This window comes from Caretta caretta, chromosome 25 (genome assembly GCF_965140235.1).
Source record: "Caretta caretta isolate rCarCar2 chromosome 25, rCarCar1.hap1, whole genome shotgun sequence".
In the NCBI taxonomy this organism is placed as follows: domain Eukaryota; kingdom Metazoa; phylum Chordata; order Testudines; family Cheloniidae; genus Caretta; species Caretta caretta.
The window spans coordinates 6,370,505-6,395,702 of record NC_134230.1 but is presented as its reverse complement, the minus strand read 5'-3'; the positions used below and the strand labels follow the sequence as shown (position 1 = coordinate 6,395,702).

The window sequence follows — 25,198 nt, the reverse complement described above, 5'->3', positions numbered from 1 at the left end:
CCCCCACCGCTCTAGGGGCCAAAAGGCTCATCTGCCTCCAGCCCCCCGGCAGCTAAACAAAGAGCAGAATAAACGCCATGCCTGGCAAGGGCTGGGGGGATGACTCTGTGGCTGAGGGAAGGGGGTGGGAACCTTCCTTTCCCAATTTCCTGCAGTCCTTGCTTTGCTGCCAGACTCAGGCCCCACTTGCCAAGGGGAGCCAGCGAAATCTTGCTTTTCCCACAGGGTTCCTCCAGAACAGGGAGGGTCACATTGTGCCTCAGAAAAATCCACCCTGTGCCTCCGAAGCTCCCATTCCCCTCCTTAAGAGGAAGGGCAGCCCAATGGGCAGGGCCCTGCCCTAGGATGCGGGAGTAATGGGTTCAAGTCACTCCTTGCCCACAGACCTGCTGTGTTGGGCCAGTTGCTCAGCTTCTGTGGGCCTCAGTGCCCCCCCCACACACACCCTGGGGAGAATAGCACTGCCCTGCTCCCCAGGCAGCTGGGAGGGCCAGTGCCTGGACCATTGTGATAGCCTACTATGGTGATGGGTGCTCAGAGGGTGTCCCAGCCCCTGGTTTCATTTAGTTGTTAGCAAAGAACCAAACCTTCCCATGGTTTGCGTACGAATAGTCCTTTGTGTAAGGTGCGGCTGGCTCAGTGGGTGGCCCCTCTCCCTTGGGTGCTGCTGGGTCAGCCGGTAGCCCCGTCCCTTGGGTGCTGCTGGCTCAGTGGGTGGCCTCTCTCCCTTGGGTGCTGCTGGCTCAGCTGGTAGCCCCGTCCCTTGGGTGCTGCTGGCTCCGGGGGTGGCCCCTCTCCCTTGGGTGCTGTTGGCTCAGCCGGTAGCCCCGTCCCTTGGGTGCTGCTGGCTCCGTGGGTGGCCCCTCTCCCTTGGGTGCTGTTGGCTCAGTGGGTGGCCTCTCTCCCTTGGGTGCTGCTGGCTCAGCCGGTAGCCCCGTCCCTTGGGTGCTGCTGGCTCAGTGGGTGGCCTCTCTCCCTTGGGTGCTGCTGGCTCAGCCGGTAGCCCCGTCCCTTGGGTGCTGCTGGCTCCGTGGGTGGCCCCTCTCCCTTGGGTGCTGTTGGCTCAGTGGGTGGCCTCTCTCCCTTGGGTGCTGCTGGCTCAGCCGGTAGCCCCGTCCCTTGGGTGCTGCTGGCTCCATGGGTGGCCCCTCTCCCTTGGGTGCTGTTGGCTCAGCCGGTAGCCCCATCCCTTGGGTGCTGCTGGCTCCGTGGGTGGCCCCTCTCCCTTGGGTGCTGTTGGCTCAGCATGCACTGCATTGTGCTGCCCCTCTTCTGTCACTGCACAAAGCCACCGGGGCTCTTGCTGCCCCTCCCCCAGTGGCAGCACAAATCCTCCCTCCAGCCCCACCCCTGCAGATGCGGTTCAGAGAGGCAGCACCTGGCTCTGCAGTGGGATTCGAAGGGGCTTTCTCTCGCTGTTGGCATGTGCGGAGCCCCGGCCCGGAGCGCTCTGCTTACGGAGGTCCCTGGCGGGGCCCAGCTCGGGGGGCCAGGAGATGGCAGCACGCGTTGCGAAGTGATTGTGTGCCAGGGGGACCGTGGCTCTGCCTGGCACTGCACTGGCAGACGTTCTCACTGTCCAGCCTGGGGGCCGCGCAGGCCCAGGGCTGCTCTGAACCCATCCGTAGTGCTGGGGCAAACCGCGATTGGCGCACGCAGGGCCGGGCAGGGAACAGAAGGAGCCAAGCCCAGAAGCCCTGCTGCACCTTGCAGGCTCTGCTCATGCTTTTTGTCGTCCCCCAGACCACGATGAATGCGCCACGACCAACATGTGCCTCAATGGGATGTGTATTAATGAAGACGGCAGCTTCAAATGCATCTGTAAACCCGGCTTTGTGCTGGCTCCCAATGGGCGCTACTGTGTCGGTGCGTAGACTGCAGGGGTCGGTCCCTCCCCCGGTCCTGGTGTGCGCCGGGTGTCTCTGGGTGTCTGTGCAGCGGGAGTGAAGGGGGGTAGCGGGGGGAGTGGAGGGCCAGGCATGTGGCTCCATATACCTGTGGTACTGGCTGAATTTTCTGCTCTCCCACCAGGCTAAGCAGCAGAGCCAGGAGTGCCAGTCTGCTTGTGGGGGAGGGAGTGGGCCTGCTCTCAGAGGGCTGGAGGGTGCCATGGTCGGGGAGCAAGCCTGCTCTCAGAGGGCTGGAGGGTGCAGGGGGTGGAGGGGGCTGCTCTCAGAGGGCTGGAGGGTGCCCTGGGGATGGGGGAGGCTGCTCTCAGAGGACTGGAGGGTGCCGTGGTGGGGGAGCAAGCCTGCTCTCAGAGGGCTGGAGGGTGCATGGGGTGGAGGGGGCTGCTCTCAGAGGGCTGGAGGGTGCCCTGGGGATGGGGGAGGCTGCTCTCAGAGGGCTGGAGAATGCAGGGGGAGAAGGCAACACTCCGGTTTCACCCAGTAATTGGTTGAAGTGAAGGAGCCTCATGCTGAGCAGTTGGAGGGAGCTAGAGAACTGGGCACCCTGCTAGCCCCAGCCAGCCAGGGCGAGCCAAGGGCAAACTACATTGAGTGCTGCAGCCATGCGTGCTGGGGGCCCTTCCCTAAGCTACAGAGCCCCTGAGAGTCTCCCTGTTGGAAATTGAACCCCTTCCCTGCCTGTCCTGCCGCCAGTCAGTAGGTAACAGCCACTGTGTGCTTCCTTCTTAGACATTGACGAGTGCGAGACTCCTGGCATCTGCATGAACGGCTGGTGCATTAACACGGAGGGCTCCTTTCGCTGCGAGTGCCTGGGCGGCCTGGCTATCGGCGTGGACGGGCGGGTGTGCGTGGACACCCACATGCGCAGCACCTGCTATGGAGGCATTAAGAAGGGCACCTGTGCTCGCCCCTTCCCAGGAGCAGTCACCAAGTCCGAATGCTGCTGTGCTAACCCTGACCATGGCTTTGGAGAGCCCTGCCAGCCCTGCCCGGCCAAAAACTCGGGTGAGCGCCACGGCTGTGTGTTTGTGGAAATCCAAGGGGAACGTGCTCAGAGCTGCAGGATCCCTCTGGGGTGGACCAGCCCATCCAGCACAAGCATCACAAGTGTCCTGGAATGGCCACGGATGCTCTGCATCATGGGCTAGCTACACAGTGCTTCCCAAACGGGGCTCTCTAGAGCCCATGCCGCTCGTACAGGCGCTGAGTTTAACCTTTCCTCCGGGGCGCTCTGCCCTGAAGCCCTGCTCCCACACCACTTCCTCCCCCAAGGCCCCACCTGTGCCCTGCCTCTTCCCACCCCTGCTCCATCCCCTCCCCAAAGCTCCTTCTCCTCCCCCAGCCCCTCCCCGAGCTGTGGCTAGGCGTTCTGCGGGGGGGCTGCTGCACCCCTGGCTTGACGCGGTTCCATCACATACAGGGTTTAGAGTTTGGATCAAAAGCTCTTAGCCCCCGACTGTACAAACTGTTCCAGCCCCCCTGCTGAGCACCCACTATTTTTTGCTGTGGGTGCTCCAGCCCCAGAGCACGCACGGAGTTGGCGCCTGTGGCTGCTGATCCATGGCCGGCCAGCTGCCCATACGGTGCTGGTTCCTCTGCTTCCAGCTGCCAAATCCTATAGGAAAAAGCTAAAACGCCTGTGACTCCCCAGTGTCCCTTGCATGGAGGCGGTTGCTGCACTTGCCACAGGACTGTTATCAGAGAATCCGAGAATCTCAGGGTTGGAAGGGACCTCAGGAGGTATCTAGTCCCACCCCCTGCTCAAAGCGGGACCAATCCGCAACTAAATCATCCCAGCCAGGGCTTTCTCAAACTGGGCCGTAAAAACCTCCAAGGATGGAGATTCCACCACCTCCCTAGGTAACCCATTCCAGTGTTTCACCACCCTCCTAGTGAGAAAGTTTTTCGTAATATCCAACCTAAACCTCCCCCACTGCAACTTGAGACCATTACTCCTCGTTCTGTCATCTGCTACCACTGAGAACAGTCTAGATCCACCCTCTTTGGAACCCCCTTTCAGGTAGTTAAAGCAGCTATCAAATCCCCCCTCATTCTTCTCTTCTCATCCCCAGTTCCCTCAGCCTCTCCTCATGAGTCATGTGTTCCAGTCCCCTAATCATTTTTGTTGCCCTCTGCTGGACTCTTTCCAATTTTTCCACATCCTTCTTGTAGTGTGGGGCCCAAAACTGGACACAGTAGTCCAGATGAGACCTCACCAATGTCGAATAGAGGGGAACGATCACGTCCCTTGATCTGCTGGCAATGCCCCTACTTATACATCCCAAAATGCCATTGGCCTTCTTGGCAACAAGGCACACTGTTGACTCATATCCAGCTTCTCGTCCACTGTAACCCCAGGTCCTTTTCTGCAGAACTGCTGCCGAGCCATTCAGTCCCTAGTCTATAGTGGTGCATGGGATTCTTCCGTCCTAAGTGCAGGACTCTGCACTTGTCCTTCTTGAACCTCATCAGATTTCTTTTGGCCCAATCCTCTCATTTTTCTAGGTCCCTCTGTATCCTATCCCTACCCTCCAGCGTATCTACCTCTCCTCCCAGTTTACTGGTTTCAGAGGAACAGCCGTGTTAGTCTGTATTCGCAAAAAGAAAAGGAGTACTTGTGGCACCTTAGAGACTAACCAATTTATTTGAGCATGAGCTTTCGTGAGCCACAGCTCACTTCATCAGATGTGATGAACACACATCTGATGAACATCACATCTGATGAAGTGAGCTGTGGCTCACGAAAGCTCATGCTCAAATAAATTGGTTAGTCTCTAAGGTGCCACAAGTACTCCTTTTCTTTTTCCCAGTTTACTGTCATCTGCAAACTTGCTGAGGGGGCAATCCATGCCATCCTCCAGATCATTAATGATGATATTGAACAAAACCGGCCCCAGGACCGACCCATGGGGCACTCCACTTGATACCGGCTGCCAACTAGACATGGAGCCATTGATCACTACCCGCTGAACCCGACAATCTAGCCAGCTTTCTATCCACCGTATAGTCCATTCATCCAGCCCATACTTCTTTAACTTGTTGGCAAGAATGCTGTGGGAGACTGTGTCAAAAGCTTTGCTAAAGTCAAGGAACAATACGTCCATCGCTTTCCCCTCATCCACAGAGCCAGTTATCTTGTCATGGAAGGCAATTAGATTAGTCAGGCATGACTTGCCCTTATGAATCCATGCTGACTGTTCCTGATCACTTTCCTCTCCTCTAAGTGCTTCAGAATTGATTCCTTGAGGACCTGCTCCATGATTTTTCCGGGGACTGAGGTGCGGCTGACTGGCCTGTAGTTCCCAGGATCCTCCTTCTTCCCTTTTTTAAAGATGGGCACTACATTAGCCTTTTTCCAGTCGTCCGGGACTTCCCCCGATCGCCAGAAGTTTTCAAATGGCCAGTGGCTCTGCAATCACATCCGCCAACTCCTTTAGCACTCTCAGATGCAGCACATCCGGCCCCATGGACTTGTGCTCGTCCAGCTTTTCTAAATAGTCCCGAACCACTTCTTTCTCCACAGAGGGCTGGTCACCTCCTCCCCATGCTGTGCTGCCCAGTGCAGCAGTCTGGGAGCTGACCTTGTTCTTGAAGGCAGAGGCAAAAAAAGCATTGAGTACATTCGCTTTTTCCACATCCTCTGTCACTAGGCTACCTCCCTCATTCAACGAGGGGCTTACACTTTCCTTGACTTTCTTCTTGTTGCTAACATACCTGAAGAAACCCTTCTTGTTACTCTTAACATCTCTTGCTAGCTGCAACTCCAAGTGTGAAGTGGCGTTCCTGATTTCACTCCTGCATGCGTGAGCAATATTTTTATACTCTTCCCTGGTCATTTGTCCAGTCTTCCACTTCTTGTAAGCTTCTTTTTTGTGTTTAAGATCAGCAAGGATTTCACTGTGAAGCCAAGCTGGTCGCCTGCCATATTTTCTATTCTTTCTACTCATCGGGATGGTTTGTCCCTGTAACCTCAATAAGGATTCTTTAAAATACAGCCCGCTCTTCTGGACTCCTTTCCTCCTCATGTTATTCTCCCAGGGGATCCTGCCCATCAGTTCCCGGAGGGAGTCAAAGTCTGCTTTTCTGAAGTCCAGGTTCCGTATTCTGCTGCTCTCCTTTCTTCCTTAGCCTCACCGGTGCTACCTGAGGTGCTTAGGGGCCGTCTCACCATTGAGATGTGCATTGCTCTCGGAAGCGGTGGGGGGAGCACTGTGCTAGGCCATTTTTACATCTAATTCTAGTCGTTGCTGCTAACAGCTGCTGACATAAAAGTTGCAAAAGTGCTGCACAGGCTCATAAGTTACGGGCTCCTTTTGGCGGGACGTTTCCCATGCTGACTCTCTGCCCAAAGGTGAGGGGTTTTGTGTGTCTGGAAAAGTTTGACCCAATTGCGCTCAGCCATTTTTGAGTTATTCAGAGTGAAATGACTAATACGTGCACTGGTGTGTTTTGTTCATGCAGATATCTGGAAATGGCTGGAATGCTCAGGTTCATGCCTGGGGGGACAGGCGGAGGGGTGGGGGGGGTGGGCAGGATATTATTCCTCCCTGGGCTTCATTAGGCTTGAAAACCTGGGTTTGTGCTAACAAAGTGATGAGCACATGAAAGTACTGTGTGAAGCCTGCACAGTAAACAACAGCTCTTAAGCCTTCAGGGGCCCGATCCTGCAAGCAGTCAGCACATGGGGAACTTTTCTCACATAAGCAAAGATGTGCATGTGCATAAGGGACTGCAGGAGCAGGTCCCAAGCATTCATGCAAGTCACTGGGGCTGCCTGTGCTGTCAGCAGGGACTGCGTGTACAGGTGCTTGCAGGCTAGAGTCCCACATAACCGTGGGCCTGGGTACTAGAAGTGATTCCTCCTGACTGCCAAGAGGCCCGTCGGTGCTGGTTAGGCAGCATGCTGGGGACTCTGGGTTGCTTTTACCTCATTTCTTCATCTTTTCTTTCTTTACATAAAGGGCCAGGGAAATGAAATGTCCAAACTCTCCCGAGTGTGATGTCACAGCTGGCCAGTCACACTCCCAGGGCAGGCAACTCCAAACAGCATTTGGCCACATTTGGATCTCAGAAGCTTCAGTGTTTCCTCAGCCATGTTGCATGTACGAAATAGTCTCGACTCTGTTTCCTTTGATAACACTGAACTTTCCTGGGTGACTGTTTGTTGTTTAAAGAGAGCAGATGTGCAGTGTAGGTATGTGAACACCCAAGAAACCCTCCCTTTGTCATTTCCTGGCTTGACGGTGCAGCCTTACTACTTGAGGTCTCACAGTTCCATAGGTTCATAGAGTTGAAGGCCAGAAGGGACCATTAGATCATCTAGGCTGCCCTCCTACATAGCACAGGCCATTTCACCCAGTTACTCCTGTAGTGAGCCCAATAACTTGGGTTTGGCTAAGCAGACCTTCCAGAAAGGCCCCCCGCTTTGATCTGAAGACATCAAGAGGTGGAGAATCCACCACTTCCCTTGGTTAATCACCCTCACTGTTAAAATGGGCCCAATTTCTATTCTGAATTTGTCTGGCTTCAGTTTCCGGGCATTGGTTCTTGTTCTGCCTTTCGCAGCTAGACTAAGCAGCTCCTTAGAACCCAGCATTTCTCCCTGGGATGGTGTTTAGGCACCGTAATTGAGTGACCTCTCAATCTTCTTTCTGATCAGCTAAACAGATCAAGCTCTTTAAATCTCCCACGGTCAGGCATTCTCTCCAGCCCTCAAATCATTTTGTGGCGCTTTTCTGAACCTTCTGCAATTTTGCAACATCCTTGTAGAAATGTGGATTCCAGAACTGGACGCAGTGTCCAGTATTGTCTCACCAATGCCATATACTGAGGTAAAATCACCTCCCTGCTCCTACTCACCACTCCCTTCTTTATACATCCAGGGATCACATCAGCCATTTTTGCCACAGCATCACACTAGGAGCTCGTGTCGAGCTGCTTGTCCACTCTAGTCCCTAACGCCTGTTCAGAGTCCCTGCTAAGCAGGACAGAGTCTCTCATTCTGTGGGTGTGACCTGCATTCCTTGTTCCTAGATGTCTGACCTTGCACTTGGTTGTGTTCAACTACATTTCATTTCAATGGGCCCAGCTTACCGCGTGATCCAGATAGCTCAGTAGGACAGCCATGTTTTCATCGTTATTTACCATCCGCACTATTGTGGCATCTGCAAATGTTATCAGCAGGGAGTTTACATTTACTTCCAGATAGTTGACGAAAATGTTGAAAAGCATCGGGCCTAGCATCAATCCCTGTAGAGCCCCACTGGAAACAGCCCCATTCCACGATGAGTCACCACTGACAACTACTTTTGGAGATCTGTCAGTCAGCTAGTTCTTAATCCATTGAACACGTGCTCAGTTGATATTGTGTAGTGCAGTAGGTTAGGTTCTTGTATGGAATGCATTTCGGCAGGTGATCCTGCAATGCTGAACTGGTGATGGGGACCCTTCCCCTGTTGCACTCAAAAGTAATTGCAATATTAAAGAGTTGTATTTTTAAAATGTATAATCCATTATTACAGACAGCCAGCGTTCTGCAGGCTCATGATGTGATACTACAGCAAATAATAATAATCATCATCATTGAAACGGTTCTGTTCGGTTTTGAAATGATCTCATTTTGTTAATGCTGTACAGATGAGCAAATGAATCTAACTGTCAAACTTCTCTCCACAGCCGAATTCCAGGCACTCTGCAGCAGCGGCATAGGAATAACAGCTGATGGCAGAGGTAAGGGCTTCCCCAAGCACCATATTATAGGGAAAGGAGGACTTGGGGCACCGTAGAGACTAACAAATTGTTTAGTCTCTAAGGTGCCACAGTTCTCCTTTTCTTTTTGCAGATACAGACTAACACAGCTGCTATTCTGAAACCTGTCATATTATAAGGAGTTGCCCATAATTAAGGTTGCCTAACACTTCCCATTGTGAGCCCCTGCTTTCAGTTGCTTATAACTAAGTGTGTGTGCATTTACATGAGTGTATGTGTATGTATGTGTGCACAGTGACCCGGCTAAGCTAAGCTAGCTGTGAGGAGAGGCAGGGGCAAAAGGATCATTTAAATGTTTAGAACTTTATAAGGGAAAACCCAAAGATTGTATCAAGAGCATAAATAACATAGAACATTACCAAGTACTTACTACGTATAGGTTTCAGAGTAACAGCCGTGTTAGTCTGTATTCGCAAAAAGAAAAGGAGGACTTGTGGCACCTTAGAGACTAACCAATTTATTTGAGCATAAGCTTTTGTGAGCTACAGCTGTATAAATAAATTGGTTAGTCTCTAAGGTGCCACAAGTCCTCCTTTTCTTTTTACTACGTATACTAATTACTTGTAGGTTATCAACACATGAACATTGGTTACTCTTCCTGACTCTGTGCAGTGTGCATTGTGGTTAACGTGAACATAAGAGATGAGTAAACAATCTACTGTGTCACTTCGGAGGAGACCCGACTTTTCCTCTCCTTGGCTCTAAGTCCAGTGCTGCTCTCACTGGCCTGTTCTTTGCTTCTCTTTGGCCGGAAGTGCTCCTTTGATTCGCTCTTCCTGCAGCTGTACCTCTTTTCACTGAGTTTATCCACAGGCGGGTTTCTTCACCAACTGGGCCCTCCCTTCTCCATTGGGCACCTTTGAACTGTATTCCTTCACTAGCTGTTCAATCAGCTGATCATGTACTGTAGGTCCTTTGTGGGTGGGCTTCTCATTTACTGTTTCCAGGATCTGTTTTCCTGTAAAACTGCTTTTTGATCAATTCCCTTTTTCACCAATCAGATTTCCTTTCAGTTGTTTCCCTTGAGACTCTCTCTGTGGATTTGATTTCCCTCTACTTCCCTTCTCTAGCAGTGTCTGCTCACATACCCCCAGCTATTTGTTTCTGCTTCTCCTGACTTGAAACCCGTCCTCTTTTCCTTCTTTCCTCCTTCTCACTTTCCAGTCCCCTGTTGTTATTCTCCTGTTCTTCTATTTTATCCCCTCCCCTCTGATCCCAGCTCCAGTTCTCCAGTGGCTCAGCATCTAGATTCTTCTGCTTCCCCCCTTCTTCTCTAGCAGCTTCTTCCAACTGCCCCCTTCAGGCAGATCCTGAGCTGCCTCCCAGTTCGAGCGTCCCTCTCACTGGCTGTCTCTCGCTCCAGGACAGCTCCAGCAGGTGCTAATGCCAGGGTCAGGGTTACTACATGTATGCGCATGAGCCTGTGTGGGAGGAGGCGTGTCCTCACGCACATGTGTGTATGAGTGAGCATGGGTTTGGTTTTCATGTGGGAGTGTGGATGTGAGAGTGAGCATTTGTGTGTGCATGCGTGTGAGTGTGTCTGTGTCTGCACAGATGTGTGGAGGGAGTGAGAGTGGATACGTCTCTGCATGCCTCTGATTCTGCCTTAAAAGCCAGCAACTTAATGTTAGACAAACTTCTCCAGGTCAGCTCCAGACCCTGTGCTGTGTACTGAACTACCCGGCTGGTTCTTGGCACCCTGGTGCAGGCTGCGTGTCTGGGGCTGCAGAGTGTTGCTTTGTGCCCTACTTCGACACGAATTCAGAGTGTGTCCGAGCGCATCCTCTCCCCTGTCCCTGCCATGCTCTGGCCAGTTCCCAGCTCATGGACGTGCAGTGTTTGCAGCCTCCCGGAGAGAACAGAGCCGATGGGAGCATGCGGGGCGTTTGGGGCCTGCTGCCAAGGGGCGGCTTTGGAGTAGACAGCTGGCAGGTCAGGCGGCAGGCAGGATGCTGCCAGCACTCAGCAGTGTTCAGATCCGCAGGAAGAGAGCAACGCAGCCAGACAGCTCTGGCCTTTCCAAGTCTGCTGAATGGGAAGGAGCCAGAGGCAAACCCTGGAGGCCTCCGCTTCTTTAAGGGCACTGTGTCTTGGTGCAGCACTGCCCAGGCTGCAGGTCAGGTGCCCGTTAGCCAGGAGCTAGGATCTGATATGCCCCTGAGCACAGAGTCACTGCCAATGTGGGCCAAGAACTCTGCCACACTGCAGTAGGGGAGTCAATTTCAGGGCGGGAGTCGCCCAGCCGTACAGAGACACAGAGACTAGCAGGGCTGGCGTGGCTATGGGGCTGCACCGCCTTGCACCTGCCCAGTACGGCAAGGCTGGAGTCACTGCTGCCTGGCCCTCGGTCCGCCGGAGCCTGCATTGGGCCCCCAAGGCAGGGGATTCTCTTCGCAGTGGAAGAGTTGCCTTGGCTGAGTGCTGAAGCTTTGCTCCTAGTGTGTGGGGGGGTGCACTTTAGAGCTGCAGCAGGAGCTGCTGTCTGCCAGGCTGAGGAGGTGTCTGCTCCTGGGCGTTGCCTAGCCCAGGGCACTTCTTTGGTCAGACACATGCTCCCAGGTGGGCATGCTGCTGGCGTGTGTGAAAAACCTTCCCCAGGATGGCAAGCAGCCAGCTCTGCAGCTGATTAACAGGCCATGTGGGCACTGATTGCAGCTATGGGCCACGCTCCTGCATGGCAGGCTTGGTGCAGGCTTTACACACTCCAGAAAGTTCCTGGAACTCAAGCCTAGGATGCTGTGCCCCAGCTGCCAGCCTCCTGGGCGTGACCATGGGTCAAAGACCAACCCACTTTGCCATGCAGCCAGCCCAGGGCTCTGACCCTAGCCTGCTGCTCAGTCTGGCCTGGCACTGGGCCCTGAGCCCTGCCCATTGCTCCATGTAGCTGGCCTGGGGCTCTAAACCCAGCCCGCTGCACCTTGCAGACAGTCCAAGCCCCTGAGCTCAGTCCACTGCACCGTTCGGCCTGGCACTGAGCCTTGAGTCCAGCCCACTGTGCCATGCGGCTTGGCACTGAGCCCTGAGCCCAGCCCGCTGCACTGTGTAGCCTGGCACTGAGCCCTGAGCCCAGTCCACTGCACTGTGTGGCCTGGCACTGAGCCCTGAGCCCAGCCCGCTGCACTGTGTGGCCTGGCACTGAGCCTTGAGTCCAACCCGCTGCACCGTCCAGCCAGTACAGAGCCCTGAATCCACCTCACATTCCTGTGGAACAGAGCCATCCATTTGGGGCAGGTTTGTTCCAGGCACTGGAAGTTCCCAGGGGTTTTTAGGCTGCGACTTGTCCCACCCTGCTAGCCAGCCCCCTCCAGCTCTTCGCCCTCTGCCAGACATGCACAGCCCCCCTGCACACCACTGCCAGGACTGTGGGGCCCCCCCACACCTGCCAGGGCACATGGGCTGCAGCTCAGACAGCTCTTGATGGCAACAATAGGAAAAAGAAATTGACTTTGGCCTGTCCCCTTCCTGTGAGCTCAGTGCGTGGCCAGCCGGGTGGGCGAGTTCAGTTCAGCAGGGAGAGTGCAGTGGGCATGCGGGTGCTACCTGGGGGCCATTCCTTGCCCCTGCTTCTAGCCCAGCTGCCCTGAGACTGCTCTCCACGACACCTGGGTGGCACCCTGCCAACCCAGTGGCTTCTCCTGCCTCCTCGCCAGCCCCCGGCCCCAGCAGGCAGTGCTGCCTTGGGTGTAGTGGAGGGCATGTGCAGATTCCCTGCGGTGGCTCCTGCCTTCAGCATGCTGGCACGGCGCCCGGCTCACACCTCCTTCGGTGTTCCTGGGCGGGGGGATGTGTAGACTGCCAATGGCAGGCGGGGATGGCTGGCGCTCAGCTGGACCTGCTGTCAGGCTGCACTGGCTCTGTGCACCGGGCTGGGTCTCCCACCTCCTAAGGCAGCTCCCTGGTCTCATGCCCAGCACTGCCCCCTCTGAATCACACGCCTGCTGCCTGCCTGGGCTTGGCACGCCACATGGTCGGTGGGAGAGACCCCAGGCCAGTGGAAGGGTGTTTCCTGCCTCCTGCTCTGGGGTGCTGCAGGGCATCGATGCCAGAGTCTTCTGAGAATCCAACTTTTAATCAAAGGAGCAAACGGCTCCTCGGATGGGGGCTGTTATTCCCCTTGCAATAACTCTGCTCCCACACTGACGGGACAGCAGACGGACATGGTCAGAGGTCACACTGACTCAGTGCACGGCACGGGGCGTTCTCGTGGGCGCTCCCCAGGCAGGAGGAACTGCACTCCGCCCATAGGGCTAGGGGGCTTTGTGGCCCCCACTAGCCCTGTGCCCCCAGTGTGTGATCTGCACCAGACTCACTCCCATGGAGGTAGCTGCATTTCCGTGCCACGGGGAAGGTTTCTGCCGGCCAGGAATCACACTGCTGAGTGCTGGGTAGAAGCCCTTGCAACTCTGAACCCTGGAGACTCCTCTAGGGGCAGGGCTGGGGGGCAGAGCCGTGCTGCACTCCCAGCACCGGCCATGCACTCTGCTGGGTGGGGGGAGGCGAGGGAGTGTCAGCAGAGGGGTAGTTAGGAGGGGCCTGCGGGCAGCAGCGGGTGCAGCGTTGGAGGCTGGGGGACATTCGGGAGTCAGCCGCTGTTCCTGCTCCATCGTTCTGTGTGGCTCCTTCCCCTGCACAGATATCAATGAGTGCGCCCTCAACCCGGACATCTGCCCCAACGGCATGTGTGAGAACCTGCGCGGGAGTTACCGCTGCATCTGCAACCTGGGCTACGAGTCAGATCCCACGGGCAAGAACTGCGTGGGTGAGTTCCGGCCGGGCAGCGGGCAGTGTGGGCAGCCTCTGGCTGGAGGCCCAGGCTGTGCTCAGAGCATGGCAGGTGGCTGGCTGGGGGCAGCTATGCAGGCCAGTCGTAGGCTGAACTGGCAGGCCAGGAGGCTGGGCACTTGGCGGCCGGGTTCTGCACTGAGCCCGGGCAGTGGGGCTGAGGGTTACGGCAGGAGCTGAAGCCCCAGAATGCAGAGTTCTCTGCTGGGGATGATCCCCTGGCACTGGGTATAGCCCGCATGAACGCAGCTGCAGAGCAGTATTTTTGCCAGTTAATACAGTCCCCAAATGCTTGGTGCCCGAGTGCCCTATCAGGATAGGGGTGTAAAGCATTGAACTGTGGTGGGCACCGGTGGGGGAGCCCAGGCAAGCCAGGGCCTGGGGACAGTGACTGCAAAGGAAACAGAGCTCCAGCCAGCCACACTCAGCCCTGCGGTAAGTCCCTTGGCCGAGGGGAGAAATCGCCGACTGCTGCCCTGCAGCTCTGCCCCATCCTGCTGCAAGGCCTCCCACTCTGTCTCTCAGGGAAGCAAACGGGGCAGCTTTCCCCATCCCCTTTCAGGCGGCGCCTGTAAGCTTATGCAGGAGCCCCTCGGGCTGGGCGGGCGGACCCCTGGGAGCTCTTTCCAGCCCTTGCTGCTGGGGAGACCTGGGCGTTGTCACACACTAGCCTTGCCTGTCTCTGCCCACAGATGTTGACGAGTGCGCCGTCAATCGTTTGCTCTGTGACAACGGTCTGTGCCGCAACACGCCTGGCAGCTACACGTGCACCTGCCCCAAGGGCTTTGTCTTCAGGACGGAGACAGACACCTGTGAAGGTAACGTCTCCTCGGGCCCCACTGGCTGAGCTGGAGCACTGCTACCTTTGCTCCCAGGAGAAGCAGGAACAGCCCCATGTCAAAGCTGCAACCTGCTCCCATTCCAAGCCCTGCTTTACATACCGGGCCTCAGCACAAACCTGATTTTCTGTTGAAGTTCAGTGAAGTTTCTTGCAAGCTGCCGTAGCAGCTCTGCCGGAACGAAGCCGGCTGGAGGGCCGGATGCTGTGGCAGGTGGATGGCTGTGGACCCGTTCTCATCCCTGGCGTTGTTCTGTGTGGCTTTGCGCTGGCCAGGAGCCATGTGAGCAGCACAGACTGAGCCGTCACTCCGTAGTGAATCCCTCTGCTGGCATGCTGCCCATGCTCCTGGCTGGGCTGGGTCTCACTGAAGCTCCTCACAGTTCTCCCTGGGCCTGACTAACTGCAATAACTTTGTCTTCCACCAGTTTCGCCCCCTCACTGCTCACCCCCTTCCCAGATCGTCACTAAACATCCTAACAACACAGGGCCTAGCACAAAGCCTTGGAGTCCTCACTAGCTAATGGGATAGTTATTGCCCCTCTGTGTCCTGCTCTTCCCCCATGTCCCTCTCACCAGGGCTGCTTAGCTCCTCCGGCAGCCTTGCAGGGCTTTGGCCTTTAGACAATCCCATGACTGCTGCAGCCCTCCTGTCTCCACTGCCCTGCCAGGGGTCACGGGTGGGTTAGGGGAACACCAGTCCCTTGTTACCTGCGGCTCCAGCTCCAGGACTGGGTCTGAGCCGAGGGGCTCACTGCAGGGTTACAGCTCATCCCACTGGAGAGGCAGGGCTGGCCGTCCAGGCTGCGGCTGCTCCAGACTCCCCAGGCTGGGGCTGCTCCGAGCCCTGGGAGCACTGGGTCTCAGGTTCTGGGAATGCTGTTCTGGTAACAGTCATTCTCCTGTCTCAGATATCAACGAGTGCACCTCCACCCCCTGTGTGAACGGGGTCTGCAGGAACAACGCCGGCTCCTTTGCGTGCGAGTGCTCCCCGGGCAGCAAACTGGACCCCAGCGGCACCATCTGTGTGGGTAAGGGGCTCCTGTCAGAGCCAGGGACGGGGAGGCTTAGTGTCCATCTGCACCAGAGCCGGGCATGGGAAAAAATCTCAGCCCCTCCCTTCAACAGGCACGACTGGCCTGTCATTGTCACACCAGCTTTGCAGATTTGCCAGGAGCTGTGTCTTTTCTGTGCAGCCGGGAAGGCCCAAAAGCACCCCAGGAGCCAGCACTGTCCCAGCCACTGCCCTGGTGTAGAAAAGCCCTCAAGGAGCTGCAGCAGGCATTAGCTGGTGTGAGGTTCCCAGTGGTAGGGTCCCAGAGCCACCCGCTCCCTGGGCAGAGAGGAGCTGGTCCTGGCAGGCTGTCGCTCACATGCAGGTGTCACTACGGCCCTTCGTCTGAGTCGGTCATGTTGCTAAATTAGCGTCCATGCTCGTTTGGACATGAGCTTTGTTTACATGGCTCTGCACCAAACTCTTCGGGTTGCCCTGCACTCCTCCCTCAGGCAAAGCTGCCACTGTCCAGCCTGCGAACAGCATGCAAGGCTGGCTCCTGTGTCTGCCGGCAGGAGAGGGACAGGAAGGGGAAAGGTGGCAGCCCAGCACAGTAGCCAGTCGGCATTGCCAGCAATTAGCGCACAGCGGTGACAGAGAGAGCCCCGCACAAGAGGACAAAGCCCCGCTGCTCCAGTCCCCCTGGGCCCTGCCGCCGTGCACGCGTGAGATAGCAGGCCTGGAGGACAGCGCTCACTACTTGGGTTCCAAGCCCAGCCCTCTTTCCCAGCAGGGAACCTGTCTTCCAGATCCTTTCCACTGCAGTCTCCAGCTGTGAGCACCGGGCTCCAGCCAGCCCGCAGGCTCACGGCAGGGGAACAGCTCTTCACTCGCTGCATTTGCCTCCACAGACAGCATGAAGGGCACGTGCTGGCTGAACATCCAGGATGGGCGCTGTGAGGTGAACATTAACGGGGCCACGCTGAAGTCAGAGTGCTGTGCCACGCTGGGAGCAGCATGGGGCAGCCCCTGCGAACGTTGTGAGATCGGTAAGGCTGGCTCCGGGGGGCGGGCTCCTCCCCTGCAAGGACAGACCCTTCCTCTGATGATGCCCCTTTGCTCTCTTGTAGATACCACCTGCCCCCGAGGGTTTGCCAGGATGAAGGGGGTCACATGTGAAGGTAACACCGAGTCTATCGGAGGGAGGCTGCAGCTGGGGTCATGTTGCACTTGTTGTTTTCCTACACCCAAGGCCTGGCAGGAGCTGACATGGGCCCATCCCCTCCCTCCGTCCTCCTGACACCTCCCTGCCCCTTTCTTGGCCCCTGCACTGAGTATCACAGTCCTGGCAGAGCTGCGGGTGTCACCTTGCGGAGTCGGAGGATGTGGACTCCATGTTGTCCAGTGACTGGATAGACCCAGTCCTGGTGTGGTGTGACGCTGACCAGGGAGCCTTTCACACCGTGGCCAAGTGCATGTGAGCAGGGCCCTGGGCTGCCCCCTGGAGAGCTCAGGGATCACTGAGGGGGTGTGTGTGACTCGCCCTCCGGTATGCTAATCTGTTCCCCCGGCACCCTGCTGCCCAGTGGGAATGGACTCTGGCAGGGGCTGCACTGGGTTGCTGCTGCTTCCTGCTTGTGGCCTGCGGGGAAACAGGCTGGGGTTTCTCTGTGGGGCACAGCCAGGAACAGCTCCTCTGTATAGTGCCCAGTGCTGGAGCTGAGGTACCCACAGCTCCCCAGCAAGGCGGGCACTCACTCCGGCTGTAATCTGTCTGGGTGGACGTGGTGGGTTGCTAAGTACACCATGCTGCACGGTTCACAATGGTGGCTCTTCCCATGGCTTCCCCCAGGCAGGCTTGTCCCCCGTTAATCTCTGGGCCTGGCTGCTGTCTGCCACCCCAACGCCCTCTTTTGTCTCCGTCCTGCAGATGTGAACGAGTGTGATGTCTTCCCCGGTGTCTGCCCCAATGGGCGCTGCGTGAACACAGCTGGCTCCTTCCGCTGCGAGTGTCCGGAAGGGCTGACCCTTGATGGGACTGGCAGGACGTGTGTGGGTGAGGACAGCCGCTGCTGTGGAGGCCCCAGCCCCTCCTGTGCCAAGGAGGTGCTGGGGGAGCTGGGCACTGCCATCACACAGTCACCCATTGCTTCTGGCTCCTTCCGTCTGCAGAGCTGGGCCCCTTGCTGTTCACCCTGCACAGGGAAGGGGATGGGTCGCACAGAAAGGTCAGAAGCTGACTTGGAGCAGCTTCCAGCCCGGCAGCACATGGGGAATGATGTGGTTCTCTAGCATATACATCCAGCTGCCAGCAAGCTCAGATGCGGGAGGGCCAGGTGAGTGCAGGGCGGGCAGGTGAGTACAGGGGGGCCAGGTGAGTGCAGTGTTGGAGATCAAAGAGTCAGAGAAATGTAGGGCTGGAAAAGACCTTGAGAAGTCATCAAGTCAAGCCCCCTGTGCTGAGGTAGGACCAAGTAAACCTAGACCATCCCCATCTACTTTTCTCTTGAAAAGAAAAGGAGTACTTGTGGCACCTTAGAGACTAACAAATTTATTTGAGCATAAGCTTTTGTGAGCTACAGCTCACTTCATCGGATGCATTCAGTGGAAAATACAGTGGGGAGATTTATATACACAGAGAATATGAAACAATGGGTGTTACCATACACACCATAACCAGAGTGATCAGGTAAGGTGAGCTATTACCAGCAGGAGAGCAGGGGTGAAAGGGGGGAAACCTTTTGTAGTGATAATCAAGGTGGGCCATTTCCAGCAGTTGATAAGAGTGTGTGAGGAACAGTGTGTATGGGGGGACGGGAAATAAACATGGGGAAATAGTTTTACTTTGTGTAATGACCCATCCACTCCCAGTCTTTATTCAAGTCTAAGTTAATTGTATCCAGTTTGCAAATTAATTCCAATTCAGCAGTCTCTCCTTGGAGTCTGTTTTTGAAGTTTTTTTTTGAAGAATTGCCACTTTTAGGTCTGTAATCAAGTGACCAGAGAGATTGAAGTGTTCTCCGACTGGTATTTGAATGTTATAATTCTTGACGTCTGATTTGTGTCCATTTATTCTTTTACGTAGAGACTGTCCAGTTTGACCAATGTACATGGCAGAGGGGCATTGCTGGCACATGATGGCATATATCACATTGGTGGATGTGCAGGTGAACAAGCCTCTGATAGTGTGGCTGATGTGATTAGGCCCTTTGATGGTGTCCCCTGAATAGATATGTGGACACAGTTGGCAATGGGCTTTGTTGCAAGGATAGGTTCCTGGGTTAGCGGTTCTGTTGTGTGGTATGTGGTTGCTAGTGAGTATTCGCTTCAGGTTGGGGGGCTGTCTGTAGGCAAGGACTGGCCTGTCTCCCAAGATCTGTGAGAGTGTTGGGTCATCCTTCAGGATAGGTGGTAGATCCTTGATAATGCGTTGGAGAGGTTTTAGTTGGGGGCTGAAGGTGATGGCTAGTGGCGTTCTGTTATTTTCTTTGTTGGGTCTGTCCTGTAGTAGGTGACTTCTGGGTACTCTTCTGGCTCTGTCAATCTGTTGTTTCTGAGGCTGTGGATGGCATTGTGTTCTGCACGGCTGAGGTTATGGGGCAAGTGATGCTGCTTTTCCACAATTTCAGCCCGTGCACGTCGGCAGAAGCATTCTATGTAGAAGTCCAGTCTGTTGTTTCGACCTTCAGGAGGAGTCCACCCAGAATCCTTCTTTTTGTAGTCTTGTAGGAAGGTCTCTGTGGGTTAGCACATTGTTCAGAGGTGTGTTGGAAATATTCCTTGAGTCGGAGACGTCGAAAATAGGATTCTAGGTCACCCCAGAACTGTATCATGTTCGTGGGGGTGGAGGGGCAGAAGGAGAGGCCCCGAGATAGGACAGATTCTTCTGCTGGGCTAAGAGTATAGTTGGATAGATTAACAATATTGCTGAGTGGGTTAAGGGAACCACTGTTGTGGCCCCTTGTGGCATGTAGTAGTTTAGATAGTTTAGTGTCCTTTTTCTTTTGTAGAGAAGCAAAGTGTGTGTTGTAAATGGCTTGTCTAGTGTTTGTAAAGTCCAGCCATGAGGAAGTTTGTGTGGAAGGCTGGTTTTTTATGAGAGGATCCAGTTTTGAGAGCTCATTCTTAATCTTTCCCTGTTTGCTATAGAGGATGTTGATCAGGTGGTTCCTCAGTTTCTTTGAGAGTGTGTGGCACAAGCTGTCAGCATAGTCTGTGTGGTATGTAGATTGTAATGGATTTTTTACCTTCAATCCTTTTGGTATGATGTCCATCTGTTTGCATTTGGAAAGGAAGATGATGTCTGTTTGTATCTGTATGAGTTTTTTCATGAAGTTGATAGATTTCCACTCAATACGGCTAAATGCAGTGCCTTGCATAATGACAGGTTTCAGAGTAGCAGCCGTGTTTGTCTGTATCCGCAAAAAGAAAAGGAATACTTGTGAGACTAACAAATTTATTTGAGCATAAGCTTTTGTGAGCTACAGCCCACTTCATCGGATGCATGTAGTGGAAAATACAGTGGGGAGATTTATATACACAGAGAAAATCCTCCAGTGACAGGGACTCCACAGCCTCCTGGGAAGCCTGTTCCAGAATTTAATTCCCCTGATAGAAAGCTTTTCCCAATATCTAACCTAAATCTCCCTCACTGCAGACTGAGCCCAGTACTTCTTGTCCTACCTTCAGTGGATGTGGAGAACAATTGATACCCATCCTCTCTCTGACGGGTCCGCGAGTGCAGCGAGTTCTCCTTCCTCTCTGATGTAGCCCAGGGGAGACAATGAGTTGTCACATAGCTCAGCACTGAATGACAGTGGGATTCACCTAGAAAGTGGGTGGGGAGCCATCTCCTGTTCATAACCCGTGTTAGTGCCCATTCACAGGCCATGCTGGATGGTGCCCAGCCGTGTGCCCACTCTGGGCTCCCACAGGTGCTGCACTAGCTCCAGCTGAAAGCCAGTGACATGCCAACCCACGAGGCATAGCCAGCCGGGGTCGATGGAAGTGCTCCCAATGAGGGTGAGAGGGGGGAGGCTGTGCAGGGGGCCAAGAAATCCCCTCAGCCTCAGAGAGGTTGGGGAAGGGGATCTGAGGAGGCAGGGAGAAGCCAGGGGCCAAGGGAGGAGGAGGAGGAAGGCCAGAGGGAGCGACCCAGGTGCATCGCCTGGCGCTGGGAAGTGCTGTTGAATGGCATTGATGCGGACACTGGTTTCCTGAACACCAGACAAGCATGCCCCACTGCGGGGGCTGCTCTGGGACCCTGTGCAGCTTCTCTGGGGATGCAGCGTGATCCTGTTGTCCCATGCTAACATCACTCCCCTATTGCGGCTCCTGGGGGTCAGGAGCAGTAGATGAGCCAGGGCATTCTCATAAGCAAACTACGGAAATGTGGCCTAGATTAAATTACTCCAAGGTGAGTGCACAACTGGTTGAAAGACCATACTCAAAGAGTAGTTATCAATGGTTCGTTGTCACACAGGGAGGGCTTATCTCGTGGGGTCAGACCTGGGTCTGGTACTATTCAATATTTTCATAGAGTAGTTTTATAACCTTTGTGGATGGCAAGCTGGGAGGGGTAGTAAGCCCTTTGGGGGTCAGGATTAAAATTCAAAACAATCTTGACAAATTGGAGAACTGGTCTGAAATCAACAAGATAAAATTCAATAAAGATAAGTGCAAAGTACTTCACTTAGGAGGGAAAAATCAAATGCACCACTACAAACTGGGGAATAACTAGCTAGACACAGCACTGCTGGAAAGGACCTGGGGCACTAGTGGATCACAAACTTAATATGGGTCAAGAATGGAGGAATAAATGGTCAGTTTTCAGAATGGAGAGAGGTAAATAGTGGTGTCCGCCAGGGATCTGTACTGGGCCCAGTCCTATTTAATATATTCATAAATGATGTAGAAGAAGGGGTAAACAGTGAGGTGGCAAAATTTGCAGATGATACAAAACTACTCAAGACAGTTAAGTCCCAGGCAGACTGCGAAGAGCTACAAAAGGATCTCTCAAAACTGGGTGACTTGGCAACAAAATGGCAGATGAAATTTAATGTTGATAAGTGCAAAGTAATGCACATTGGAAAACATAATCCTAGACATATACAATGATGGAGTCTAAATTAGCTGTTACCACTCAAGAAAGAGATCTGGGAGTTATTGTGGAGAGTTCTCTGAAAACATCCACTCAATGTGCAGCGGCAGTCAAAAAAGGGAACAGAATGTTGGGAATCATTAAGAAAGGGATGGATAGATAATAAGACAGAAAATATCGTATTGCCTCCATAGAAACCCATGGTACACCCACACCGTGACTACTATGTGCGGATGTGGTTGCCCCGTCTCAAAAAAGATACATTGGAATTGGAAAAGGTTCAGAAAAGGGCAACAAAAATGATTAGGGGTTTGGAACGGCTGCCATGTGAGGAGGGATTAATAAGACTGGGACTTTTCATCTTGGAAAAGAGGCAACTAAGGGGGGATATGATAGAGGTCTATACAGTCATGAATGGTATAGAGAAAGGAAATAAGTGTTATTTACTCCTTCTCATAATACAAGAACAAGGGGCCACCAAATGAAATTAATAGGTAGCAGGTTTAAAACAAGCACAAGAAAGTATTTTTTCACACAACACACTGTCAACCTCTGGAACTCCTTGCCAGTGGGTGTTGTGAAGGCCAATACTATCATGGGGTTCAAAAGGGAGCTAGATAGATTCATGGAAGATAGGTCCATCAATGGCTATTAGCCAGGACAGGCAGGGATGGTGTCCCTAGCCTCTGTTTGCCAGAAGCTGGGACTGGGTGACAGGGCATGGATCACTTGATGATAACCTCTCTGTTATTCCCTTTGGGGCACCTGCCATTGGCCACTGTCAGAGGACAGGATTCTGGGCTTGATGGACCTTTGGTCTGACCCAGTATGACCATTCTTATGTTCTAATGTGATGCAGCTGTGAAAAGAGCTAATATCAGTCTGGGATGTGTTAACAGGAGTATCCTATGTAAGACACAGGAGATAATTGTCCAGCTCTGCTCAGCACTGATGAGGTCTTGGGATGGAGTGAGGGGGCTTGGTTCTGGGCACCACACTTCAGGAAAGATGTGGACAATTGGAGAGAGTCTAGAAGAAAGCAACAGAAAGTCTCAGGAAAATCTTTGAGGAAGGATTAAAACAACTGGGCATGTTTTGTCCCGAGTAAAGATGACAAAGGTGACCACAGTCTTCAGATACGCTAAGGGCTGTTACAGAGAGGGAGGTGATCAGTTGATCTCCATGTCCACTGGAGGTAGGACAAGAGTAATGGGCTTAATCTGCAGCAAGGGAAATTTCAGTTTGATATTAGGAGAAACTCTTTAACTCTCAAGGAGGGACATGGGCTCTGGGGCTGGCTTCAGTGAGCTGCAGGAGTGAGGGCTGCAGGCAGCCCTGCTGGGGAGAGGGCTGCTTGCCCCTGAGAAGTTGCCTCTGGAGACGGGGAGCCCCATCCAGCGTGAGATTCACTTTAGGGCTGGCCTGCCCTCGGGGGTGCCCCAGGGAATGGAGAGGCCCCAGGCAGCTCTCTCCCTCCCGGGACACTCAGCCTGGCTCTCTCCCCAGACGTGCGTGCGGAGCAGTGCTACATGAAGTGGGATGAGGATGAGTGCATGGCGCCCCTGCCTGGAAAGTACCGGATCGACATGTGCTGCTGCTCTGTGGGCTCGGCCTGGGGCAGCGACTGCGAAGAGTGCCCCAGAGCCGGCAGCAGCGAGTACAAGGCCATCTGCCCCAGAGGCCCTGGCTTTGCCAACAGAGGGGATGTGCTCTCAGGCAGACCCTTCTACAAAGGTGAGAGGAAAGGGGGCGGCTGCTGACCCCTGCGGGAGAAAATCCCTTCCTGGCTGCAGCCGGTGCCCAGGGACGTGCTCCCGGAGGCATGAGACAGACACCCTAACTGCAGCACTGATGCTGTCTTTCTCCCACAGATGTGAATGAGTGTAAGGTCTTCCCCGGCCTCTGCGCTCACGGGACCTGTCGGAACACCATTGGCAGCTTTCGGTGCCTCTGTGGCAACGGCTTCGCCTTGGATGCTGAGGAAAGAAACTGCACAGGTAAGGGGAGAAGGGCTCACCCCATCTGGAGACTCCCCTGGCCCAGGCTCCCCTGCTGGGGTCAGGGTGTGCTGCTGCCATGTACCCCAGTCTCCTGGACCAGCTCCTTGGGTAGGGCATCTCGGGGGGAGGGATAGCTCAGTGGTTTGAGCATTGGCCTGCTAAACCCAGGGTTGTGAGCTCAATCCTTGAGAGGGCCATTTAGGGATCTGGGGCAACAATTGGGGATTGGTCCTGCTTTGAGCAGGGGGTTGGACTAGATGACCTCCTGAGGTCCCTTCCAACCTAATATTCTATGATTTACCGAGCGGGTGGGGTAAGATGCCACTTTGGGAGAGCCCCTGCAGCATACGCAGCCTGCCCCAAAGGGTGCCAGCTTCCAGCATGTAAGGAGCAGGTTCTGATCAAGGGCAGCTGATGTCTCCTCCCAGTGAGATGAGCTGCCGGAGCCAGTCTGGCAAGTCTGCGTTCTCCTTTCCATACTCTCAGCACCTGGGGCAGGCAGACCCTCACCCGGCAATGCCCCCGGCTTGTCCCTAGCTCCAGGGGCTGGCTGGCTCCTGGCTGAGCCTCTCCCGTGCCCACAGATATCGATGAGTGCCACATCTCACCGGACCTGTGTGGCCACGGCACCTGCATCAACACCCCGGGCAGCTTCGAGTGTGAGTGTTTTGAGGGCTACGAGAGCGGCTTCATGATGATGAAGAACTGCATGGGTAAGAGAGCATCCCTGAGCTGTGCTGGTGGGAGGGAGAGCGAGTGCAGGGCACAGCCTGGCCCTGACCCCTGGAGAGTCTGGAATAGTCACTGCTTCCCTGCGGGGAGCCACTCTCCCATGATGGGGCGGGGGGCAGGAGAAGGGCAAGGCCTCCCTCAGCCTAGATGCCCTCTCCAGGCCCTGTTCATTGGGAGCAGCTGGATCCATGTAGCTGAGAGCAGAACGGGGCCTGAGAGTGTGGAGAGAGCCCGGGGGGAGCTGAGCGCCCTGGATACCTGCCCAGGGGAGAGCACAGAGTCTGCAAGGGGCCAGGGTGGGCTGGTGTGTGTGTGTGGGGGGTGCTCAGGGCAGGGGTGGGAGAGTATGGAGGGGTTTGGGGGGGCTCAGGGGCCTGGTGGGTGGGGGAGACTCAGGACTTGGGCAGGCAGGTGTGGGGGGGCTGGACTGAGGGGGGGGGGCTCTGCATGGGGGAGAGCACAGCCTGTATCAGGGAGCATTGGAGATGCCCTGGATCCTGCAGCAGGGGCCATCTTGGGAATGGCTGGGAGCTCCCGCCAAAGGCCAGACCCCACTAGCCTCACCCTGCTGGCAGAGAGCAGTGGGAGGGAGGCCCCGACCCATTGCACAGCCAAGGCAGTGATGCTTCGAGACCTGCCAGGCACCGCCTGTGGCCTGCGTCCCAGGTGCACCCGCTGGAGCCAGGGTTCAGGCATTTTCCCCTCGCCCTCCCTCCAGCTGGGCAATTTGTCCTGCTGGAAATATGGCTGGGGGGGGGAAAGAGCAAAATTTCCCCCCTGGAACATTCCCTGGAGCATAACCCTGAGGGCCATCTGGGGAGCAGCCAGGGAACTCAGCCCAGGGGCTGCCGGGACCAGGCCCTTGACTACCCTCAGGGGCAGGGCCCAAGGTGCTCCTGGCTGGGCAGGTGGAGGGCAGGTTGCCCAGCTGCCCCAGCCATTCCCATTGAGGGGAGCCCACTCCAGCCTGGGCCAAGCCCACGTTTACGTTAAGGAGTGACCTGCCCGTTTCCATGGCAGCCTGAGCCCGTTCTCGGGCCCTGCGGGAGGCTGGTGCTCTGTGGCCTGTGTGTA

The 25,198-nt window shown here is 55.0% G+C and overlaps 1 protein-coding gene across 1 annotated transcript in view; it reads left to right on the top strand.

The window, feature by feature from the left end:
- The window catches only part of FBN3 (fibrillin 3), a 291,486-nt gene that overhangs the window by 181,861 nt on the left and 84,427 nt on the right, over positions 1 to 25,198 (top strand). The window contains exons 15-26 of the mRNA XM_048831133.2: positions 1,744 to 1,866; positions 2,640 to 2,915; positions 8,586 to 8,639; positions 13,312 to 13,437; positions 14,153 to 14,278; positions 15,210 to 15,329; positions 16,204 to 16,341; positions 16,423 to 16,473; positions 17,223 to 17,348; positions 22,899 to 23,126; positions 23,264 to 23,389; positions 23,977 to 24,105. Coding sequence (XP_048687090.1) covers positions 1,744 to 1,866; positions 2,640 to 2,915; positions 8,586 to 8,639; positions 13,312 to 13,437; positions 14,153 to 14,278; positions 15,210 to 15,329; positions 16,204 to 16,341; positions 16,423 to 16,473; positions 17,223 to 17,348; positions 22,899 to 23,126; positions 23,264 to 23,389; positions 23,977 to 24,105 — 1,623 coding nt within the window. The remainder of the gene's footprint in view (positions 1 to 1,743; positions 1,867 to 2,639; positions 2,916 to 8,585; positions 8,640 to 13,311; positions 13,438 to 14,152; positions 14,279 to 15,209; positions 15,330 to 16,203; positions 16,342 to 16,422; positions 16,474 to 17,222; positions 17,349 to 22,898; positions 23,127 to 23,263; positions 23,390 to 23,976; positions 24,106 to 25,198) is intronic.